This window comes from Strix uralensis, chromosome 4 (genome assembly GCF_047716275.1).
Source record: "Strix uralensis isolate ZFMK-TIS-50842 chromosome 4, bStrUra1, whole genome shotgun sequence".
In the NCBI taxonomy this organism is placed as follows: domain Eukaryota; kingdom Metazoa; phylum Chordata; class Aves; order Strigiformes; family Strigidae; genus Strix; species Strix uralensis.
Genome location: NC_133975.1, coordinates 32,615,967 through 32,642,275, shown reverse-complemented (window position 1 = coordinate 32,642,275; position 26,309 = coordinate 32,615,967). Strand labels below are relative to the sequence as shown.

The 26,309-nt window shown below is 34.7% G+C and overlaps 1 protein-coding gene across 2 annotated transcripts in view; it reads left to right on the top strand.

Moving 5' to 3' along the window:
- Positions 1 to 26,309, top strand: part of SGCZ (sarcoglycan zeta) — a 227,807-nt gene that overhangs the window by 90,371 nt on the left and 111,127 nt on the right. For both annotated transcript variants that reach the window (XM_074865069.1, XM_074865068.1), the window contains exon 2: positions 14,404 to 14,505. In XM_074865069.1, the coding sequence (XP_074721170.1) occupies positions 14,404 to 14,505 (102 nt within the window). The remainder of the gene's footprint in view (positions 1 to 14,403; positions 14,506 to 26,309) is intronic.

Sequence of the window (26,309 nt, the reverse complement as noted above, 5' to 3'; positions counted from 1 at the left end):
TCACTGGTGCATCAATTAAAACAGAGAACCAATTTATGTTGACCTTTTGACTAAAGGAGAAATTTAAAAAGAATTAAAAAACATCAAAAATGTCAATATTTTTCAGTATCTATCAGAAAACTCTCTTCTCCTTTGGGTAAACTGGTTCATTAAGGAGCTACCATTTCACTATAATTCCGTTATCACCTTAGGCTAGTCTCTCAGGAAATCTTCTCTAAGAGCCCTTTTGCTGAGGTTTACTTTCCTGAAATACATTGCTTTCAGTTTGAGCTATTTTTCTTCTAATCTAATTTTGGAGAATTCTGTCCAATCTCAACTGTCCAATTCTGTGACCAGTCTCAACTAGGTTGCCACTTAATCTTCACATTCTTAGCTGTTTCTTCTCTGTTAATTACAAGCAGGTGTTAAGAAGCCTCTACCCTTATTATGCTTTTCGTGAAAGCATTTCAGGAGTTTCCTCTTCAGTCTGTCTCCCGCTGCATTCACAAAGGATGTTAATCAGTAACCTATGTTATCACTGAGGTCTGTGCTCTGGTTTACACTTCACAGATACATCATCTACTTGGTTCTTCTGGTCTGGGAGGGAAATCCCAAAGTGGCTATGTTTTTCTTAAAAATTTTTAACCATCCTTTGCAGTCACTTGGCAGTTCTTTCTCCCTTTTGGTCTGAACCACAGAACAAGTGTATTCGTCCATGCTCCCTTACTGCTCTTCCTCAGCAAGATGTACTACATGAATTTGAATTCTTCCATCTCCTCGTCTCTGTAGATTGTTATACTATTACTGTAATTGCAAATGAGCAGAATGAAGTAATAATGGGATGGCTGGTGAGTCTCAAATCTAGTCAGACTCATGATTCTTGGTGTTAAGGATGTATAGCTTCTTTTTTGCTAGCACTGGGATGGGTTCCTCTTTTGCTATTGGGGATTGGACCACTGGCTACTTCTCTAATTAGCTGCTTCTCTGGAGGGTGTGCAATTCATCCTCCGTGTCTGCTATCCTTGCATTCCTTTGTAACTCGTCAACTACTTTTTCACTGGAGGTCCTCATGCCTAGCATCTTATTGATATGCTTTTGGATCATATGGCCTTCTCTGCTTTACCACTTTGCTTATGGACCTTCTACCAGTTTCCTAAAGAATATTTGCAGGGATTATTTCATTTCTGGTTTCTGCTTTTAGAAATGTGTATGTCTGCGTTCCCCAGTTTGAGCACAGAACCTGGATTGAAGAATTCCCCTCCAGGATTTCTGTGAGGACACAACTGCAAGTAGTCACCTGGTATCCACCTGCATCCTCAGAGATGTAGACTGAGAAAGATTTGATGACAGAGATGATCCTGATGCTGTGCTTTTAAAGGGCTGAATTGTGATACTAAACTGTGCTTTCTAAAACTCCTGTCTCCAATCAGTCTCTTCAATTACCCTGTTACAAAAGTCAGTGAGATACTGAACTGTTGATTCACAAATACATAGTTTTCATTGTCCTTCAGTGATCAGGAGTTTAGCCATACCATAGGAAGTTTGTGATGTGTGAGAACACACTATCATCCCTCAAAATGATGCAGTAAATTTGCTTTTAAGATTTCTCTTGAAATTATCCCCTTTACAAGACTTCTTCCCTTTGCCAATGTAACTGATAACTTCTCGAAGTCTTTTGCTATGCTGAGCTATCTGCAAGATGATTAGGTAGGTCTCTTGATCATTGTGGTTATAACACTCCTCAAAAAAAGTGAAGGTTATGATTTTTAATCCCTTTGGACTGCAGAGAAGGAACTTGAAGCTATCAGTTAGGAGATGAGTGTTCTATTGAACAGGCTGTTAGATAAAAAAGGAGTTATTTTCAAGCAACTTTGTGGCATTTCTTATATTTGCGTTTCCTTTGCCCTGATAGCAAGAGATGGATCTCTGCAGCAAGCTACTTTGCTCTTAGTCCCATTTATTTTATTGAGTGTATCAACAGAGCAAGGTGTTGCTTATTGAAAGATGTGCGGTAGCTGTTTTGAAAAACATGCAGTGTTTGTACTGGAATACTAAATAATGTGTATAAACCTAGATACTATAAAGACTGAAGTGTTAGATAGTCACACTTCTTGAAAAGTAAAATTCTGTAACTATCAAGTTTGACACAATACTTTTTCCTCACAGTAAAATAATCACTTTCAGTTTTGACAGTAATAGGTTCCTTACACTGTCTTGAAAATTGATTTCTTTAATGCTTTTTGCTACAGTATGATCAAAGAAGCAGTGTAATAGCTCCTACTTAATGATATTTGTTTTGTTATAAGGAAAGCACACTTTGCTGAATATAAGTGCCAATTCAGGGAGTTACTGAAGGATGTACTTGACTGTACATACTTCAGTACCTCTGTGGTATGACTCATGAGATTATTGTAATTTAAGCCTTCCTCTGTAACAAATACAAGGTTGCGCTAAGAAAATATTTAGGAAGGTACATTTGCCTTAATACACAAATGTAAAATATTAAGAAAACACAAGGTAAGAAAGGACTGTTTGGGTCATTTTGCCTAGTTGTTATCCTAAGCAACCCTGAGTTGAATTAATCCTCATAAAATTGATAAATTGTATCTTAAAACTTTGTAGATGGCTTCCCTAACTATTCTTATTCACCTGCTGTTCCAGAATCCTATTTCTTTGGATTCTGCAATCTAAATCAAGAAATATTTTAAATCTAGGACTCAAATCTGCAGATGGGTCCTAACTTGCAAGGTTTGTCTTAAAATGGTCTTCAGTCTTTTTTGATAGAATAGCATGGATTTTCTGGTAATATTAAAAGATCTCTTGAGACAAAGAATCTTGGTACTGATTGGTTACTGATGGGAAATTACTTTTTTTTTTTTTTCCAAAAAAATTTTAATTATTTATGCAAAATTAATTGTTAGTGAGAAGAGAGCAATCATTAGAGTAATGTGGTTATAAAAGTTGTCAATAGATTCTAGTTGTGTCAGACTAAGGAGGAAAACAAAAGTTGGGCCTATCAGGTACTTACAGGGTAAGTACTCTAATGAGCACACAAACGAGCAGCTACTTTCCAGCCAGTTTGTGGAACCCAATCTTTAAATTCATTTGTTCTGATAACAAGTATCGGATTCTAAGCATATCATAAATCAGTAAGAGAACAGTATTGCAAAAAGCAGATATGCTGGAATAAACAAGTGAGGTAATTCTTCTCTGCTTAGCTATGGTAAGCGTTCACAAGTTGTGCTTGTTCTTTTTTTTTTTACTTTATTTTATTCTGCTTTTTAGAGAGATGTGGAAGAACTGAAGGCAGACTAGGAGCAATGGGAAACATTAAGGTGGAAAACTATGTACAAGGAAAGACAATGAACTATGATTATTTAGTCTAAGCAATAATGTACCTGAAGGACAAAGAGAAGTAAAGCAATTGCATTATAGCATTGTAGGTTCAGGTTATGAATGAAGAAAATATTTCTAACCATAAAGATAGTTCAGGGAATATACTAAACTGCCCAAAGAAGATACAGAATCTGCCTTTAAGGAAAAGAACAAATGAAAACCAAACCATTATGTCAGGAGAAGCTAAAGATAGCTGATTTTGCTGTAGTGCAAGAGAATAGTAGTCTTTTGAAGAACTTCTCAACTAAGCCCACCACTCAGTTCAAGACATGCTTTATCATTTTTGAATGGAAATAAATGCTGCTGGAAAGGTTATTGGTGCTTGTTTAGAACATGCTTTTTTGTTGCCCCAAATTTTCTGTTCTTGTAATGCCCAGTACTGAATTGCTTGGAAACCATAGTAGAAATGTGAGATGAAACTTGAGTTAAATATGTACTAGGGATGGGTGAATATTTTATCACAGCTTTTTTTCATGTGGAATAAGGTTGAAATTGTTAGTAAAAATCTTATTTTCTGTAATAAACTCTATTCTTATAAATGAAAATATATCGATTTTGACGAACTGCCTCATTGTGTAAGTTCAGTTATCTTACATGATTATTCTTTCCTTCTGATTAGCTAATTTCTTCTGAAATGGTTTTGAAGTATTTTTAAGCAGAAATGGCACAAGCATATAGAAGAGTTTAGCACAAGAGTTGAAAATTTGGTTGAATTGGCTTATTGAAAGAACAAGGTGCAAACACAAAAAACCCACCAAATGTAATTGCACTAACGCAACTTGTTTTGTGTATATGACTGAATGAATTACAGGGCATCTCCACTCAAATCTTTTTACTTCTCAAAATCTAAGTAATCTAGCATTAGTTCAGTGCAAGGACTAGAATACATGAGAAGGGTAGGTCCTCAAAATTGTTCGTAGATATTTCTAGAGAAACAGCAGAACCTCTGCTGTAACAGTTTAATTAAGCCTTATGCATACAGAACAAGCAGTGGGACTGTACAAATTTCTTATTGTTTCTTATAGATAAATATTTCTTATAGATTTATCAACAAAGGTGACTCCTTTGGTACACAGTATATTTGTTTATTGTTCTCCAATAACAGTATGCTAGCAATCTGCAGTTTTTCATTGTTCTCTCGGAAGTCAGGCAACTACTTATTTGGAAAATAAAATACAAGGATAACGTGTGATTAAATTTTCAACATGACTAAATTATCTTCAAATTGTCTTGTCGAAATCGCAACCAAACCTCAAAGGCAGGGAAGCAGATCAAATAACCTGTGCAATTTATGTAGACTAAATAAACACACCCACACCCAATAAGTTATTATTAGTCTAATTAAAAAATTAACAGTCTTACTAAAATAGTGTTATTAATCCAGTTACAGTAATACTAGCACTTATCACCTAAAACATGCAATTATTACAGCTTTCTCCCAATAATAATAGAATTAAAAGCAATATACACAATCTTCTGCTATCCAGTCCTTTCTCTGGTGTTAGGTTCACCTTTTCTGTGTACAGTTACATGAGTCATTATCATGTTTGTCCAGGAGCAGTATGGAGTTGATGGTGGGGATGTTCTTCCACCTTGCTCTTGGGTCCCCCTTCAGTTGTTTTTACATTTGCTGACATAATTGCATTGCTTGATTTACTTACTTTTGTTTGTTTGTTTGTTTTTAGCACTCAATAAATTCCAAGTGTTGAAATATTCAGCTCATATTGAAATAGTTACATATTAAATTTGTTTTCCAGACTGGAAGTCTATTAAAAAAATTACTTGATCACCTTCTGTAACCAGTTTGATGAGTACAGGAATAACCCTACTGGATTTACCACTTTTCAATGTTTACCTTTGGACGAGGGACAGACCTTCTTTACCTTATCACCTCATCTGTCTGTGTTTTCTGTTTCCAGTCTTTTTGCCTATCTTTACCTAGTTCCTGGTGTCCTGTAACTGTGACCCTACATAGACCAGAAACCCTTCACTAGCTCTTGCTTAATAATTTTGCTGCCGATTACAGAGAAGAAAATTTACCATTCACTGACTCTGTTTTATACTTCCATTCCACCTGCATGAAGTATGGAGTTGTAAGGAGTGTTCTGCATTTTCTGACTCATTAAATATTGATTGTAAGAGGCTGCATTGGGATAGAAATTATTTTTTGTTAGTCTGATGACACATTAATTGAATAATAGAATTCAACAGAACATTGAATAAAATAGTAGAGCAGAGAAGATGCATCCAAATAAAGAAAATTTTTAGTTTCATGCCCAAAAGTTTGAGATGTTAGGTATAAGATTGCTCATTTCTATACTATTTGGTCTAGACTTCGTATCCTTCTCACCATGAAGTAGGAATTTCAGGTGTTCAATGGGTCTGAAAATCTTGTCTTTGTTGTTTAAATTCCTGAATGTTGGATATTTGGGGGGAGAAGAATTGCATAGTTAGGTTCTATATTTTTCCTAATTTATTAAATATGTTTGTTTTAAGAACATACAAATTATAATTTATTGTAAAAAAAACCCAAACCAGTAATAGTAAATATAAGAGTTCTATGAATAACAGTTTATGAGAACAGATTACATAGAATTCTGCTTTTTTCACTTGACATTAAAGGACACATCTATATGTGAATGAAAAATAACATATCTACACAGACCAGCAAATAAAATAAAACTTTTAAGCATAAAAGATGCATTTGATCTTATTGTCTGGTCTGGATAGGTACATATTTTCTGTTAATATATGCAAATATAGACTTTTATTTTCATTTCAAGATTACTTTTGTAATTGAAGAAGCCAGGCTGTGCTCCACACATTCAAAAAACATTCTAAAGGACAGAATATATACAGGGTATTCTAATTCCATTTAGTTTGGAGAGTAGTCTGACTTTTTTTTCTTTTTAACAACTTTTCCACTCAAAATCTTGTTGTCAGTACTGAATTTCCACAGGTTATCTTTTTCCTTAGTCTGTATCCCTTTAAACGTTGCTGCACTGTACTCTAGTAATTTCTTCCCCAGTTTTTCCCTGATATCTACAGTGTCAGCTATTATTTTCAGCAGATGGATTAAGGCAGATGTTTCCATCAATCCAGATTTTTGCCATTCCAATGTGTTTTCCTGGATATTTTTCTATCATTTTACCTTTATTTTTGGCTACAGAAATTCAGTTATATTTCCTGGTAATCTGGGAAAATAACACTGTTTTCATTGCTGATACCGCTACTGTTTTGCTGATTAAGGATACCAATTAAACTCAGACACCAGAGTCAAAAGAGTAGGCATATTTTACTGGTGATAACTGAATAATGTAACAGAGTAATACAGAAAACATGCGGTAAGAAAAGACACAATAATGCACTTAAAGCAAACAAATAGGAGAATTCAGGGTAATGCATCAAATCATTACTACATGAGAGAGATTAGTGATTAAGAAAGATACATCACCACTTGCATACATTACTATCATCCAGATCTGCAAATGCTGACGAGCCCCGGTTACAGCGAGGATTTGGAGAGCTTTTCCCGGCAAGTCGGAAATCCTACGCGGTGTGTCCACCCGTAGGTGAGGCATCCAAAGTCACTGCAAGCGGGTCCAGCCTTATATATCAAAAATCAGCAAGCCAGAATAGCTGGCATCTTTGTTTTGAGCGGAAACATCTGGTTTCATCCTCCTGTTGGATTCCACCCAAAGCCTGGCCAGGGCTTGGGGGGAAGAACCAAGGGAGTTTCTAACAAGACCAAATAGTTGGCTTCTCTGCCTTGACCAAGGCTGAGCCAGGAAAGTTGGATACATTCTCTCAGCATTTAATCCTCACTACTGATTATATTCTAAGTTGCATCTTTCACTAGTGAGCATACATACTTTGTTAATGATTACATACTAAGTTAGCAGCTTCGGCTCAGGGCCTGTTCAGGCTTCAATACTTCAGCACTTTAGCACTTTTTACATCAGCGTAGGTGGTTTGTTATAACCTAGCACAATGGTTATCAGTTATAAAATATACAGGATTCATCTATAGGTCAACTCAGGCTTGGGCCTGTTGTCCAAGCCTTAACACTTCAACTACCCTTTTGTTTATGCAGGACTGTAGCTACCTATGTTTTTTCTTTCAATTGTACATCCATAACAATGTCCAAGTACCATTTTTCTCCAGCTGGAATTATCCTCCAACTCTGTTTTATGAAATCCAGCTTTTTGTATGTGTGAACACAATACAAATAATTTCACTTGTCATCTTCCTCACAACCTTTTGCATATCTCTTCCATTTTATCAATGTAGCTGCTAATGTCTTTCATCTTCCTAATTGTACCCATCACTGTGCCTCTGCATTATCTGCTTTTTGTGCCATCATATCAAATTCAGTATTCTTCTTCTGTCTTGACTATTCACCATTGCTTTATTGCTTCAGCCACCTTTCTTCTGATACCTTCTTTTTTTTTTCCTTTTGCATAGCATCTTTGTAGACTTATAGATGTTTCGTTTGTGCTCTTTCATAGCACTGCAACCACATCATCCACATTCCTTTTCATGTTTAGATCTGCTATGATGCCTACAAGGCAACAGGCAGTGAATGCTTATTAATTTATAGAACACTGTGTTTAGGCACTTTGTTTAAATGCTCTATTTTATTTTTTTTTTTAATTTTTTCTTTCCCTTCCATGTTTTGTGCAGCCCTTTTCAGAATGTGAGCTTTTGGAGACAGAGGCTGAGTTTAAATAAATACTCAGAAAACAAGCAACATCTCACATCTAACAGCAGAACTTTTTAAAAACTTGAATATTATTGATAGTAATGGATTTCCTGGCCTACCAACTACTTTGCTGTTCCTGCTGTAATGAAACACATATTTGGTGTATTTTATTAAGGAAAACAGGAAAAACACCGTGCAAGAATTAAATACAAAATCTTATTTATTCCTATTTTAGTCAATTCAGATTAACCAACACTTCGGTTTAGTTTTCGCTATGCTTGTGGATGTAAGTTCAAGTATATGATCCTAAGGAAAAAGCTTGCATTAACAGGGTCATTTGCTGCCTTGCCCACTTTGTGAGATGCATGACAAATTATTGGAGGATCTAGCAGAACTCTGTTTTCAACTCACTTAATGAGAGTTTTACTTCCTGAACTGCTGTATCATACTGTCCTACTTCTCTCCAGACCGAGGAATTTTTAATTCTGTGATCTTAAGTAGGACTTGTAGGTGTTTTCTCCACTTCCACATCTTTCACATAGCAGTACTAACCATAGATCTGCAGGCCTCTATGATATTAAAGATATGGATTTGATCCAAGTCTCATGCAAAGAGGTTTTATTTCATCTATGCTGAGTGAGTTGTAAGAATTAGTTACTGTCCTCCAGAAGAAATGTTCTTTCCAATTGAAATAGTTCACAGCTTGGCTTCAAACCCACCCTTTCTGTAGCTTAAAGCTCTTCCAAGCCAGTACTGCGAATCCTGTCCTAGGTCCCCTGTTCTTGTCATGTATGGCACAGAGAGCTGGCTATCATGTGGATTGCTAACCTTGTCCTTGCACACTTCTGGTTTATCAACAATTTCTATAGAATTCCTTATGTAATTGTTCTTCAGAATGCTTTAGTGTTTAAATAATTAATTTTTTTTTTTAAAAAAAGAAAGTATAGCACAACCACATTTCATTATATAGCAATATGTGTGGTCCAGGACTAGTTAGGATAGATTGTGGTTTTAACAAATCTCCTGGCTTGTTGAGAAATACTCATAGTTCTATTATATGCTTTGCTAATTGTAGTTATCATAAAACATGCTGCTTTGATAGTTTGTTGAGCAAAAATAGAACATGGTACACCCTTGTAGAATTTTCAACACATTGTCAAGAACTTAATCTTTTGAAAGATCATCCTCTCTGTTTATATACAGTGTGAATTAACTTCAGACTATCTTATATACCATTTACAGGACCATCCGAGAACATTAATCTCTGCCCATTTATATACAGGTCAAAGCTTGAAAAAGTTCTCAATGTCATATGCTCTGATTCAAATTTATACTCTCCTTATCAGAGATTTAAAAGAAGTATGTATAGTTTGGGACTTCATTGACTTTAATGTAGTGTTCAAACTCAGTAAAACTAATCCTAGGTTGCTGCAGTTATAAAACAAGCGACAGCATAAAATAAATGTTTAGTTTTCCTATTTAAGGTTTTAATAGCTGCTTGTTTGAATTTCTAATGCTCATAACTGAAATGTAAGGTAATCTAAGAATGCCATAAAATATTTATAGTGATGATTTTATTGATTTTAGTAATATCTGTAAGGTAGATATATTTATGGGTGTAAAGATGAGGGGTTGGGTTTTCTTAGTGTCGTAGATAGGGAAAAGAACAAAACAACTGAGGCAGGGTCACTGTTACTTTGTTTTATCTTCTTGTATGGGAAAAATGGAAAGTTATACATAGAATAACAATCTGAGAATAATCATAAATATTAAATATTCATTAAAAGGAAATAAAGTGATGCAAAGACAATCACTCACCACCTACCACAAACAGACTGATGCTCAGTCAGTCTCCAAGCAGTGGCTACCTTGACAGACAATTCCCATTCTCACCCCTACTTCTTCCTCTGCCACCACTTTTTATTGCTGAGCGTCATGTTACAGGTATGGAATATCCCTTTGGCCAATTAGGGTCAGTTGTTTTGGCTGTGTCCCCTCCCAACTCCTTGCCTATCCCCACTCTAATTACTGGGGGGCAGAGCAGGGAAAAAAGAGAAAAGCTTGATGCTGTGCAAGCACAGTTCAGCAGTAGTCAAAGCATCGGTGTGTTATGAGCACTGTTTTAGCCAAAAATCCAAAGCACAACACCATATAGGCTGCTATGAAGAAATCTAACTCCATCCCAGCCAGTCCCATTATGTGAACTTAGCATTTACTTACTGTAAGAAAGTACTGGAATAGTTCATTCAAGTATATATTTGCACTTGAATGAAATCAAATCACACTAATGATAATCTGAATATTCCTTGCCTGGAAAGCCTAAAGTAATTTAGACAGTTTATTTGGAAAATTAGCAGAAGGAATGCCTAATATGAATTATACTAATAATGTTACATCAAAATCACATCTACAGGAAGATGCAAGTATGTTTTAAGATAGACTTCTTCTGTGGTTCTGTTTTAAATTCTTTTATATTAATTTTCATCTTTTTGGGGGAGCCCCAAATTTAAACTGATCTTCATGGTCATCAGTGCATTAAATGAACAAAGAAGACTGGACCTTCCTCTAATTAAACTTTTCAATCCTAATAACTTTTTAACCAAGTTACATTACTTCTGAAAACCCAGTGAAGCAAGAAACTTCTTATTCCAACCCCTCCTTAAACTGGAGGGGGAGTTATTGATGCAGAAAACATACGGAACAGTGATTCTTTGAATGGGGAGAACCTCATTAAGCACATTGTAGTATATGTTTGACTATTTTTTTTAGTTTACTATTCAATTTTATTTCGTATTAGTCATTACACACTTCAGGAATTTACTTTCTGGAAGATTATTGCATTTATCAAACAATTAAGGTCACAGCACCCTATTTCAGTTTTATATCTTGTAACACCATTTGTGGCTTATGCTCCAGAATGTAGTGTCTATATTCTCACATTGAATAATGTAATTTTGCTGAAATTAGAGTGCTCCTGTCTGTCCAAAGTCTGTCTGCATTCAAACTGTTGGACTCTGTTAGATGGGTAGCTCACTGCTGAAGAACTGAAGAATGAGGGCTTAGAAATGTCACTCTGAAAAGAGAAAGTCTGTATGGATGCTGCAGGCTCTATTGTTTGTTTCTGAGACTCTGGCAGTTTAAACTTGCTATGCAAATTAACTTCCCACTGCTGAAAATAAGCAGAGAAAATATGATAAGTACCAAAAATTAGTGAACAACTTAATTTCTGTTCTTCAGTTCCATTTCAGTAGCGTAAAAACAGTATCACGTGATATAAAGCCACTGAAAGTATTTTGAAAATTAATTAACAGTCATGAAGAACTGTGTAACTTCAGTAATAAACACTTATGAGAATGGAAGCCAAGAGGGAAACTGACAGAACTGTCTTCAAAGCAGGGTTTTAACAGGCTACAATAAATGCAGAGCAAAGAAAATAATGAGGTGAAATCAAAATAGTGAGTAGCTGCCAATTAAGAGTAGTGCCAACCTTGTGTGGAATTAGCTGGGATTTAGGAGGGTAAATATTGCATATAATTATAGACTTTATCATACACAGACATGCAAGATGGAACAGATGGAGTTCTCCTAGGCAACCTTGATTTCAACATTTTCAGTTTTCTGGAAATTTGACTTTGTATTTTTTTACTTTTTTTTTTTTTTTTTTTCCAGTTTTATTGTGAATATTATTTTGTGCCTGTCAGTTATAAACATTCCACAGAAGCAGATAAAACAACATATTGAATTTACATTTTCACTTAGAAAATGTGATTATATCCAAATCAATAAATAGGTACCTAATTCTTGTTGAATATTTATTCACTGCCAAAACCAGCATGGTCTTTTCTCAGGTTATTCTTTCCTATGATGAATTTATGTGCTATTACTGTAGCATATATAGAAAAATGGGATTGCTGAAATTGAGAATTAATGGGTATTAATGCAGATTTCACATTGAAAAGCAAAGTTGAATTTCTTTATCTTACTTTCTTTCAAAAAATAAGCACCACTGCCTCATATTGCATTCTTTGTTAGAAAATCTACAAATGCCTGAGGTTTTATATGTGCAATGATTTGTAGAGACATTTCATGTCTTGATTTCAGAAAATTATTTAAAAATATATCACTACTTCTTTAAGAAGCATTATTTAATAATTCAGCTTCATACTGTACTGGTTTTGGCTGGGATAGAGTTAATTTTCTTCATGCTAACTGGTATGGGGCTATGTTCCAAATTTGGGCTGAAAACAATGTTGATAATACAGGGAGATTTTAGTTACTGCTGAGCAGTGTTTACACAGAGTCAAGGCCTTTTCTGCTTCTCACACCAGTCCACTAGCGAGTGGGCTGGGGGTGCACAAGAAGTTGCGAGGGGACACAGCTGGGACAGCTGACCCCAACTGACCACAGGGATATTCCACACCATATGACATCATGCTCAGCACATAACACTGGGGAAAGAAGAAGGAAGGTGGGGATGTTCAGAGTTATGACGTTTGTCTTCCCAAGTGCCCATTATGTGTGATAGTGCCCTGCTTTCCTGGAGATGAACACCTGCCTGCCGATAGGAAGTGGGGAATGAATTCCTCATTTTGCTTTGCTGGCGTGAGCAGCTTTTGCTTTACCTGCGAAACTGTCTTTATCTCAAGCCACGAGTTTTCTCACTTTCACTCTTTTGATTCTCTCCCTCATCCCACTGGGAGGGGGAATGAGCGAGCAGCTGTGTGGTGCCCAGTTGCCTCCCTGAGTTAAACCAAAACACATAGTTTGAATACAAATAATTCTAACAAAAAGGCAGTTCTTGGCTTTATGTAATCAGTTACAAGTTTTGCTAAACATTATATGAACTATTACAGAGTCTGTAAGTTTCTCTTGGTGTCATACTACTTTAACAAGTATATTCCATACTACAGATAGCCTTTAGCAATAGCTTTTGTTATTCCATGTTTTCTCTGCTTTGGAAAGCAATTATATTTATTTTCTGACTCTGGTAGTTTCTGGTTTTGTAGTCATAGGCATCTAGGCTTCTAATCCTATAACTGACATGTGAAGGCATGATTCCCAACGGCATGTTCTTTGCAAATCTGTCATGGTGTGGAAAGCTATCACTATATCCTTGTGTTTGGGAAATGATACCTGTTGAATTACATTGTATAAAATCTAATTCTTTTAGTTGTCTTAAAGAATTAATATTTTCACAGTTGCTTCAGATGTGGATGCAGTGGTGTCAAATATCAAATATCTGCCATATTGGCATCATTGTTTATTCTTAGAAAGGAAATAGCTATAGCAGTATTGTGGCTACACTATCTTTAGATAAGTATAATGTTTAATTCAGTGTCACAATTCAGCCAACAGAGCAGAAATGCAAGTTCTCCCTGTTCTGCTACACTAGAATCAGCAATGGCTTCAAAACATTTAATCACAATTAGGTTAAATTTGCTAATTTTGTACTTAAATGGATCAAGTTAAATTCCACTGGATGTTCAGTGAAGAATTATCTTCTGTCAGGAATGCAGTAACAAGCATCCAGGGATAAAAAGTCAGTGTGCAAAATGATTCTGTCTCTTAAGTATGAATCAGGTTTCATTGTTTTTCTTGTAAAAATACAGCCGAAGCCTTCTTATGCCACTTTCTATGCTTATTTTATTGAATATTGAATCATTTGGTTTGCTTGTTTCATCCAGATTTTTACAATGGCCCCTTTCCTATTTCTATTCACGTAAACTAAAACAAACAAGCAAAAATAACCCTCAGCATTTCTGAAGTTCTTTCACCAGCAACATGCTTTTAGTAGTGATGAGCAACTACTAATAAAAAAACCTTTTTCTTTCTTCCTATAGGATATTCTCCTATGTATTTTAGTTGTTGGGAAAAGCAAAACCAGTTGATTCAAGACATAACAATGACATAATCTTTTTTTCTAATATTTCACTACATAGAAATACTAGATTGCTTTACCAAATGTTATATACATATTTTAGGGGTAATTAACTAATTGTTTGACTTGGCAGTTGTACTTGAAGATCTAACTTCACCTCTACAGTGAAGGAATAATTGTTATTTACATTTCTACCCATGCATTAGGTGTAGCCAAGGAATAATGTATGCAGTTCACCATCAAGCTGCATAGTTAAATACCTCAGTTCTAGGTGAAGTTTTGTATATAAATCCTCCCATCTAGCTCTTGTCCAAGATCATCAGGAGAGTTGGGGACAGTGGAACAGCACTCATTATTTTTAGGTATTAGGCCAGCTACTGTGTTCTTTTCATCTTGTTCTGGATAAGGTTATTTCCTAAAGTGAATATATCTATATTATTGATTGTAGGATGGAATGGGAAATTTGAGAGTCACTAAAAAAGGAATACGACTTGAAGGAATATCTGAATTTCTACTTCCACTCTACGTGAAAGAAATCCATTCCCGAAAGGTAGGTGGTTTTCATCTTTTTTTCTTAATTTACAGCTAATGTAAATTAATCTCTTCAGTCTCAAACTGCAAAGTTTAATTCTTACACCTTTCAAGCTAGCAATTAGTAGAGGTTTGCTTTGAGAATACCTTAACAGTGAAAACTTCCTTCATGTCAAAAATGATTTTTTTTTTTTTCTGAAACCTTGCTTGCCACTTAAAAGAAATGTCTTATCCTAAAGAAAGGAGATTCTAAGCATTTATATTTATATTTCAAATGACCTCAGCACTGGGAATGGAACATTTGACTCTTCATTTGATGTGAACTCCAGAAAAACAAGATTGGTGATATGTGCAAAATGCAGTGAAATAAGGAATGGGTTTGTATATGCTTAAGTTCTTTTTGGTATTAGCTAATGTGATTTTTTGTTTTGTTTTGTTTTTCCTCAGTACAGGCAATCTTGCTAAACTGAGTAATGTCTCTTGGATTTAATTTTTCAAAGCAAAGCATTTTTAATGTCATTTAAATGTAATTGTTTTATCATATAGGAGCAGGTTGTTACAGAGGAAAAAAGAAAATCAAGACATGTATTCAGAAATTCAGTGTAGCTCATTTTAACACATTCATTTTGATTCAGTCATGTTGTTTAGATTAACGTCATTGATGAATTTAAAAAAATATTTTGAAATACTTAAAATCTCTTAAGTTCTTTTTACCATGCAAGTGATGACCTATGATCAGAGAGGAATGTTACAGTGGTTTTCAGTCAACCATCTGTGAAGAATTTTAATATGCATACTGCAAAAGTTGACAGGAATAAAAAGTATGTTTACTCTAAATGCCTCTGCGGAAAATTCTGTCTGTTGAAATCTGTCTCCCATGTATATAACAAAAGTACCAAGTACATTCATAAATGAGATCATGACAGTTTCCCATTTCTCTTAATTAGTTCACTCTTGTGTTAATAAATATGTGAGGTAGTCTCTTTGTGCTCTTTTTCTGTAAAACTAACATTTTTTCAACATTTAACAGAGTAGCAATATTGTCCTAGGTAATAAAGAATTTTGTAATATTTAAGTATATTCCCCAACAATGTTGAATTTTAATCACTTCATTGAACAGATTTTTACTTTTCAACTCATTATACGTACAATTTGTTACAAAATCTTGTTCATAATCTTTCTTTTATAATAGTAACAAAAAATGTTAATAAATAGCTAAGATAAATCTGATAACGTTCAGTTATGCATTACTTCTAAATAAATGTAAATATCATAGCTTTGATATTGATCAGAAGTTTGAGGGGGGAAACAACACAATAGTCAACGCATATGTACATAAAGGACCATTTAAGTACCAAACACTGCTACCGAGAGTAAATCAATAAGGCCAGATTCTGCCTTCTAAAATTGGAAAGGCATCTACAAAAGGGAATTTTGACTGTGGGTTTATTTTTTTGTATACCACCTTGCCATGGAAAGGTGTGGGCACCTCTAAAGTAGTTTCTGTAAATTTCTAATATTTAAGTTAACTAGAATATTTTGTCTTTTATCTATATATAAATATTTTAAGTGTTCTGTTAGACTTTAATATCTAGGACAACAACTCCATTTAAAATCATGCCTAAAGCATGCACCTCTTTAGTATGACTATTCCAATATGTAGACTTTATGAAATTGGTGTGAAATTTCCAGGCTGAATAATCTCTCAGGGAGCATACTTTTTCTTAGAAGTTGTGGAATATTAGTCATGGTTTGTGCATTTTTCTCAGTTCCTTTCTGTGGATGGATGGTGTCTATTGTTGTTCCATGTCCTGTTACTGTGTGTGAGAGTTATGATTTGGGATATTTGCTTGCACAGGGCTTCATATTGCAGAACACTGTCTCTGTTAAAGTAAACATGGAAAGTTTTGTTTCAAGTGAGAGTAATGAGACACTCAAGTAGGGTCCTAATTTCACTCAAAGATGCCAACAAATCTTGGAAAAAAATGCACGTAAATGTAACTACTGTAAAGGAACAGGCTGCAAAGTCTACCAGTAGCCTAATACAAGGTCACACTAATCCTGTGACACTCATGAAAAACAGATAGACCTGTCAGTAAGTGCCCTAAAACTAGCAGAAGAAAAGAGATAGAGTTAGTCATTAACAGGACAAAGTATTTCAGCTAAAATAGTTTTGGTGTTGCAGGTCTACTTATATCTATTAACGTTTAAACACTTGTTACCTAGATGAAGTGGTATGTATATAGACTTGGTTCTTCTCTTGCAGTGTTTGTGAACTAGGTTCACATTCCAGTCTCTTGCCAAGTTGCTCAGTGGTTGTTGTGCTAAAGTTTCAGTAATTTGAGGTGTACACAAACATGAATGTCATGAGGGAATGATGGAAAAACTGTTTGGAGCTGTATTAAGTTTTACAGCCTAATGTCTTTGCATGGTGTTTCCCCAGGTGTGTGGCATCTACATGTGGTTTGTAGAATAGCCTCTAGGAGGCCTCCCTGTAGGGCAGTCAGCCCTGCAGGTCAAGGTATCACTGCTTTTCCATTAGTCAGCACAGAGCAGAGTTAGGTGGGAAGACTAATGTTATTAGCAACAGGGGACAGAAGCAGGTGTGCTCTATTACAGCCAAGAGGCATGAGTGGAGTTCTTGTGCATATGCTGGAGCTATCTTTTAGTTAGCTAGATCTGGAGCTGATAAACAAGTTCACTGATAGCACAGGATTCACCTCTGAGTCTGATAGTGAACCACTTCTGATAACAGTCCCAGGCAGTCTGTTGAGTAGGCTAAAATGAGCTCTCTGCTGGCGCAATTCAAATGTGAAGTGTGGCTATGTTTGCTATTTTACATATGCTTACAGATGCTGAAATCACCACTTTTACCTGCAGCATACCTGGATCCCCAAATAAGATAATTTATTCAAGGTTAAATGCAGACCTTAAACTGCCTTTATCAAAAGAGATGTATTGAACTTTCAATAAAGGTTGAAAAATTGCCTTTTATCTTGTGATTACTTCATTAAAACCCTGAATATTAAAAGCAAATGCTAAAATATGTTGTCAGAGAACAAATGCATGAATTCTTAAAAAAAGCCCCAAAACTTCTAGTGATACTTTCTTCTGTCAATATTCAATTTCTATCAAAAAGTAGTAATGAAAAATCCAGGTCCTGGGTAAACTGAATATTCATTCCCGTTTTGTCTGTAGAAGTTGTGTGAATAAGAAGGCTGTTCAGAGGGTGCTGTTTCCCTAACTTTGCTCCTCTTGCTTTGTCCTTGCTACTGTTCAATTAGTGGTGTCCGCAGAAGCACAGGTTCCTACCCAAAATTGCATGTTTACACAAAAAAGATACTTCTGTATTTTCAACAAATGACTTAACTGCATATCAGAATCTGAACTAATACATCAGAGCCTGAGCAGATAAGGGCTTATTTGTTCCTGAATTGACATCTTTATATCCCTGAAACAAGGGTACACATACTCTATGTATTGAATTTTACTGAGAATTTAATTTTGACTATGTCTGGTCTAGTTGTATACTTTTGACCAAAATGCTAATCTGAAAGCAGTAAATTCAATCTAGACAGTGTTATATTTGCCATGTTTATATCATTTACATTGATATGATGCAATGAAACAATGCAAACTACATTATTCGTGGTGTATCCTTAATAAGATGTATGAAATCAAATAACACATAATACAATAATCTGAATTATTACAATATTTCAGTTCTTCTGAATTAAATTTCTTTATTACCCTACTACTGCATCCATACTACTGCATATGTGAATGGAAACAATCAAGGTACAGTTTTCTTAGTTTGTAATATAACAATAAAAGCAGTTCATGGTGTTTTATTGAGAATATATTCTTGGCTGTATTGATCTTTTTCGTTCACACATACAATACTTAAGGTTGAAGGAAATAAAGTTTTCACTTTGTTAAATTGTTTCCATTGAAGATAAGTAACTCATTGTCCCTTAAACTAGGGGGAATTGCTTTGTTTTTTCTGTACAATTAACAAGGTTGAGAGTGTATGCTCTGAACTTAGAGAGCATGTGTTTTCCAGAGATATCCTTAGAGAACACAAAATTTAATGATTTAGTTAAAAGTCATTAGAAAAAGGTCTAGAAAACAAGAAGCACTGAATACATATAAACTTGTAACTGCACACAGGAAACTGAAAATTCTCTGTATATCTTGTATTTGGAAATATACAGTTGTATGAGAACTAAGAAATTGTAGGTAGGTTTCAAAGCAGAACTTCTTTCAGGTATTTCTCTCCAGTTTTTCACTCTGGAGACTGAATATCCATATAAATATTTAGAAAGTTTTATTTTACTTTGTTTTATTTCCAAACCTGAATCAATCTTGACAAAAACAATTTTACAATATTTCTTCACTGTCTCTCTAAGTGTGTATAATCATAAACATAGAATTAACCTTTGTCAATTCCAGCGAGCACATTGCACATATTTAGGTTTATATTTGGACCTTAGATGCCTTTCTGAGAACCCCAAATTCTTTTTTCTGAGAGAATGCCTTTGTTAAGCTTCTCTCTGTGATAGGGTTATAAAGAACCAACATAGGAGAACACATCAAAAGCCTTTCTGAAGTTGAGGAAGGACAATCGCTGCTCTTGTCCATTGAGCCAGTCTTCTCATTATACAAGCACCAAATCAGGTGCCCTTACTAAACCCACGATCATTTTTATTCAATTTCCTTCTTTTCCTTCATCTACTTTGCAGTGATTTTCAGAGGGGATCCCTCCATAATCTTCCTAGGAACTGAAGTGAGACTGACTGGGCTGTAGTTTCCAAAGTCTTATCTTCTTGCAAGATGTTCATAATCTCTTGTAAGGTCCTGCAAGTCTTTGTTGATTCTGGGAACTTGTTCCCCCACCCTTTCCTGAAACATATTCTTCTAAAAGTTCAAGGTCAAGTTGTTTGCTATAACCACTCTCTTTTCTGCTTGAGAGTCCTGCAGTCGCACCACTACTGAGGTATACAGGTATCAGAGAAACTCCAACTGGGAGATCTCATTGCTCACCTTTTTTGTACTATCAGAAAAATCACAAAGGCGCCTAAGAATCTGTCACCTTTACTGTTCAGTGTGAAGTGCAATGCTTGTTCCTGCAGCTACATGTCACAACCTTCTCAGATAAAATCTGAAATGGTCCCCAGTTCTTTTTTCTGATCCCTACTCTTCAGCCTTGCCCTTGGGACCACTCACCTGTCACTGAGAATAAAGTCATTATTATGGCATAAAGGACTCCCTAAGTCATTTTGGCTCTCAACATGATGTAATTCCAATGTACTGAAAGCCCAGTGTCACTTTATTGGCTATGAACAAGATATAAGGTTTTCCTAATCATAAGCTTTGCCACAGGACAAGTCACTCTTTGTTGGTGGTCTCTGTAGGGGCTGCCACTCTGAAATTGAGTTGACTATGCTTGCTTTTCACTGATAGCTGATAAGAATTTCATGATTCTTGATTTTGTCCTTGATTTGCTATACTTCACTGAAACCTGTCTGGGGGTCATCCAGCTGAACAACTCTATCTTCTGAACACATCATTTTTTCATGTCAACCTGTACTCCTCTTATTATTACTGTGGCTTGTTGTTCAGTCAAGGAGGATCTCTGCTTTTTATACTGAAAATTCTGAGTTAATATTACCCAAGCCTTTTACTTTGGTTGATTACGCTCATGAATAAAGTCATGAGTGGCCCATATCCACCCAATTTTACACCAGCTTGAGGAACTAAATTTGATTTGGGAATGCTTCTTCAGAAGGATGTGGGAAAGTTAATGAAGTAGCAAAGGTTTTTCTGCGGTTTGTTGTTGGTTTTGGTATCACTGAATTTTCAGTTTTCCAAGTACTTCATTCATGTAATAAATCTGTGTTCCACTGGGGCAAATTTCAAGGAAACCATGTGATATTTCAGTTTGATGTTCATCATGTCTTGTGTCTGATCCTAATACTCATTCAAAGTCAATTTGGTTTGAGCTGGTTTAACTTCTTAAGCTGAAGAATGACCTTTTTTTTTTTTTTTCCTGAATAACTTTAAAATTATGTAGTTGCAATTTACAAAGGCTAACCAATTACTTAAAAGAAATCCTGTATGTTAAAAATGAAGAAAAATTATGAATATTTCCATAGAAATCTGGTCCAAAGCAGGAATGTAAAAGCAGATGACTTGCAAGTGACTTTAAAAGGAGAAAAATATCTGTTTTCCTTTTTCTCTTCATGCAGGAATTTACTCATGTTCCTTCATGGAGAACAACATTTATCCTTTGCATCCTATTTTATAAACTTAAGGTAGAACTTAATTTTTGCTCCTCTGTAGAAACCTTAGAGCTATGGATGCACAGATAAAACTGAGGGGAAAAAAATGGGAGTTGCTGGGGGGAGATATCCATGTAAACCATTAAGCACAAAGTTCATAGCATAATTTTATCTCCCCAAAATACTGCTAGTCTGTTAGCCCTGGCTTAAGGGCTGCTGAGATAATTTAGAATGTATTACTTACAATGCTTAGTGCAAGGCCTTTGGTAGGCAGAGAAAAATTTAAAAAAATACATTGTAAACAACATGTTTGTTAAGTTAGAAGATCTACTTCATATCCAAAGACTCAGTGGAAAAGAATATTCATGTAGCAAAATTATAACAGAAAAGAATATTCATGTAGTATGCTGTTGGGAGTTGTTAGCATGGGTTTCTGAAGGAGAGATCATGCCTGACCAACCTGACAGCCATCTACAACAAAGTGTCTAGCTTGGTGGATAAGGACAGCTAATATTGTTACTCTCGCCTTTAACAAGGCTTTTGACCCAGTCTCCCATCACATGCTCTTAGACAAACTGATGATGTACACATTAAAAGGACAGTGAGGTGGACTGAAAACTGGCTAAAAACTGCTGGGTTCAAAGGATTGTGACCACTGGCATGAAGCTTAGCTGAAGGACAGACACTAGTGGTATACTCATGCAGTCAGTACTGAGGCCAACAGTATTTAATTTCTTCATTAATGACTGGGACCTGCACAGTACACTCTCAGTAAGTTTGCATATTATACAAAACTAGGAGGAGGAGTCTACAAACAAGTAATTTCTAGAAGCAAAAGAGAACAAGAAAAATGATGAAAGCTTTGTAGTTTTAACTGTTCAGAGTTTTAATTATTTCCAACTCATTAATAATAACACTCTTTTTTCTGTTCCTGTTTTATATCAGATAAATCTCAAAAGTATCAAGGGTAATAATCAGAACTTCAAAGATAACGCTTTGAAAATTAATATAAGAAAGATTTTCAAAGTATTCATTCTGAAATAGAAGTTGGTGTCCTAAAGTTTGAATGTGTAATTTCTAGAAGCGCAAGTTGATTTACAAAACTAGTTTTACCCATTAGATACAGAAAAAATTTCTTATCTTGAAATGAAACAGAATTATTACAGTCCTCTTTTACTTGGTTTCGGTATACTTTGTATTCTGCATGATGTTTCTCACTTTAAAAATAATTTGTAATCAAATTATATAAAGTAGATAAATCATTCATAATCTGCAAAAATAAATACCAATAAAGTTCAAACCCAAAATCTGCTTGTTAGGCTAAAGGAGATGTGAGTGGTCAAACAGAACTTCTGAAGAAATTTTTCTTTTAATGACATTTACGGTAAAGTTATAGAAGCTTACTTCCAGAGTCTGATGAGACAGTTTAGAAAAAATAATTCTTCTACCTATTTATGTAATTTATCAGACCTGTATTAGAGTAAGGGCTGGAGCTTTTTTTCCTGTTATTGTTCTTAGCATTTCTGTACTGTATCAGGAAGAAAAAAATTTTAAGCAAGCAAAGAAAATTGCATTCTAACTGTTGAGAAACATCATATTTTGTGGGACACTGCACATAGTTTGGTGTCTTACACAATAATATAGAAAATTAATTAATATTTTAAAGTTTAAGATGAAAAAATAAGAATGAATCTTACCCTGACTCCCTGGTGTGAAATTCACAGAATAAGATATAGTGTAATCATCACATGTTTTGACAGTCCCTGATTAGGACACCATTGCTCTCTTAAAGGGACAAATCGCTTGTTCTTTCACAGCCTCTGATAGCTGACTACCACAAACAAATATCATAAGGATTGCATTTATAATACTGTCCATCTCCTGTTTGAAATGAACTTTGTATTTCTTGCTATTAAGTAAGAAACGAGTTGGATTTTGCTGCTTCATATGAATGCTGAACATTCATTCATTTTTCATTTTTTTTATATAGGAGTTCATATGCAACTTGCATATTTATGCATAACACTTTAAAATTACTGATCAGTCTTAAGAACTGAAGCCTTTTATTCCAGATAGCAAGCATGGTTTTTGAGTTTATACTATACAGCCTTTATTGTCCTAAGAAATAAACCTTTAGTTTCAGAAACACTTGTCATCAGCAATGAAATTTGTTGCTTTGAAAATGCTTTTACAGAGTATGTTTTTGTTTATTTTTTGCTATTCCTTAAAGGAGTTTCGCATCCATCTAATACTGTGACTTAAAGTTCAATCTCCTTTATATAGTTCTGAAATCCCACCCTCAATGACTTCAAAATTTCATTTTTTTTTTTTGTGCTGCCAGATCAATTTCTCAGGAAACCTGCTGAACTTTCATCAATTTTAGGAAGCAACATTACCTGTAATGAGGAAGTATCAAGTTAAAATAAGGTAGAGAAGGTAAATAGATACAAGTGCTACAAGCATTTTAATAAAGTAGCGTGAATTACTAAAATATTTGTAGGCACAACAAGTAATGTATTTTAGAATAAAAACTATCCTTTTTGCTTTTTGAGGCTGTGCAAGAAACATATCAGTTACATTTTTTGCTTATATATCTTCAATATGTGGTTAATTCAATCCCTCCATAAAAATCATTCTCCTTTTTAGATGCAAAATAAGTAAGCACTGCATTTCATCATTTTACAGATTATGCTCTTGAAACTTTGCTAACATTGTTACTCCAAAGCAGTTTCAAATTTATTATTTGGAGAAATAAAATGGAAGCATTGATTATTCCGTTACAAGGACCATATTTTGACACTGACGTGCATCCAAGAGTGATAAGTAACACTAATGTTAGTTGAAAGCCTTGCTGTTCTGAAGAACATCCTCATAAAATGATTGCGCAAAGCCAATTTATATTCTTTTCATTACCAAGTGTATTAGTGACTTCCTTTGAACTCATTTTATTAAAAATTTCAAATAAAAAATTACCTGAAAATTGTAACTTCTAATTTTTAACAAGTAGCCTGAAATACCATGCATTCTACAGATAAAATCAAAAATAGATCAGAGTTTGATCAAATTAATGTATTCTATGCTTTCTTCCTCTTTCTAACTTTGGATCTAATTATACTGTCCTTTCTCAAGTGTAATTTCTGGTGGGTTTTGTAGATAAGCATTAAAATTTTCCATATTCCATTTTTTCCATGAAACATTTGTATGAAATGTGAAACATTATTTTCCCATTAAGAATCTTCTTGTTTTATGTGAAGCTAAGGAAATGAGAAACTTTCAGAAGACAGTAAAAGTTTATTTCTTAGTACAATATATGCTTTTGATATCAACATACTCATTTGCAGGTGACCAAAAAGTTCAGTTGTTCCCATTTGTTACATCATAAGATATTATCAAAAGCTGTTTCAAAAAAACTCTATGGTCTTCTTGAAAGTATCCAGAGCTTCCTCTGTTTAAGGATCTGTCCCAACTAAATTCCAGTTAATATCTTTATGGGTTATCTCCTTTTACCAAATTAATACATGATGTAATGTAGTTCTTCAAGCGAATCAAACACCCAGTGTCTCTTGTGTTCTTGAAAAAATTTCTAGATTTTTTTAAGTGGTGACCAAGTTTATTTATCTTTTTTTGTTGTTGTTTTTGTACCTCTTCTTTGTTATAGCTGTGCAAGGCCACCTACTTAATATTTGGACATCATTCTGTGCAATCCTCTTTGTAATAACCTTGGGCCCACATCTGCTCTAGAAATGTGAGCATAGTGTTGTCTATGTTACATTTTAAACCCTGCTATTGCAGCAATATGCACTCTAACCTGTAGACACAGGAACTGTTTCTATATTAAGTTAGACTTTAAAAGCTCAGTGTTGATCAGGCTCTGATGATTTGCTATGAGGCTTTTTTTAAAAAAAGCTTAGAATTAAACTTCAAGAAAATTAAGGTGGTAACTGTGTAAGTTTTTCAAGGAGAAATCTCCAAGCTATATAAAGACTTCAAATTAAAAAAGAAAACCTTAAAACAGTAAACTAGTGCATTGCTGCGTGTTGTCTTATTTGTGTCTCATAAACATACACTAAGGGTAAGATTATTTTATTTATTTTTTTTTTAAATTAATTTGGAAATAAACACTACAAGAACTTCAGACTATAGATGTTAGAAATCATGGGTGGGATTGGGATAATGAAAACTCTCAAGGAAAGCAGAAGTCTTATAATGGAAGCAGCTGAACAAGTTAGCATCCTGTACTGGAATTGGTAATTATGGTTTCAGCACTATGACTGCACAACAACAGCTGGGGATTTACAGTAAAGTTGGCTATTGGGCTTCAGCCAGAGGCTTATTTGTATCTTTAGCTGAATTCGAATCAGTTGCTCTGCAAATAAAGTAACTGTAATTCACAAAGTTTAATTTAGGGCGGCAATCTGTCATGCATAATTCTGCACCAGCTACTACAGTATATACTCTTGCTGAAGTCTATGCAAGTGTAAGTGGTAATTGCAGTAGCATGGGTGTAGGTTGGTGATGGTGAATTTTCCTTTGGTCTGGAGCCTGAGTAATTTTTGAAAATACAATGTTATTGTACATAGTTCTCATTAGTAAAAGTGAAGTCTGTGTTGATACTAAACTTGGCACTCCATTAGCGATTTACATGAAAGATGCCATAATCATTTTTAGTAGAAAGGAAAACTGAAGTTTAGACTAAGAGTATGGAATGGCTAGAAAGATTTTTTTTCCCTCTTGTAGGATCAGTATATAAATATAAGGTTTGGGCAAAGTTTATTTTTGTCTCTGGGTTTCTCCATTGGTGTCCACCAGATCAGAATCTTTCTATAAATATGTGGTCTCTCTTTCTGAATAAACTAAGTAACTACAAAATCCCAGAAAGAAAGTGCTTCGTAGTTGTGTTGTTACTTTAATAAAGTGTAGGCATTTTAGAATGTCAGTTAACTCTCCTGACAAGCTGAGCGAAAATACTGGCACAGAAAATGCAGAAAGTGGATCAGCTTTTTGCAGGAGCAACTACTGTACATTCTACAAGCAGAAAATTTGATTTAAAAAATATTTTAGTCAAAACATCATTATCATTATTTAGGTCTGGGATACTACAATGTGTTCTTCTAAGATGCAGGTGCTGCTTCTCTTAAAAGATATACTCCACTAACACGCAGTAGTTTTTTGAAACACTGTGGATCATAATGAATAGTATACTAATTTTTGGAGTAGCTTAATTGATTTTTCAGCATGAATAAGGGCAATATAATTTTGTTCTTATGAAAATGACAAAAATTATGTGTTAACATATGAATTGGTATAACTCCTATGCTGCACGGATAGGTGCTGGGATTACCTGAAAGCAGCTGATGCAAGGATGAAGTGGTGCTTCTTTATCTTATATTTAATGATGATGATTGAATGCTAGAGAAAAATTCAGGTAAGTATATGGAAAAGACAGGTATGTTGGGGGAAAAAACAGTGTTTATACTTAGCTATGCTACTTACCTGATCAAAATTGTTTCTCCCATTAGTTGAAAAGAAATAACTTGAAACG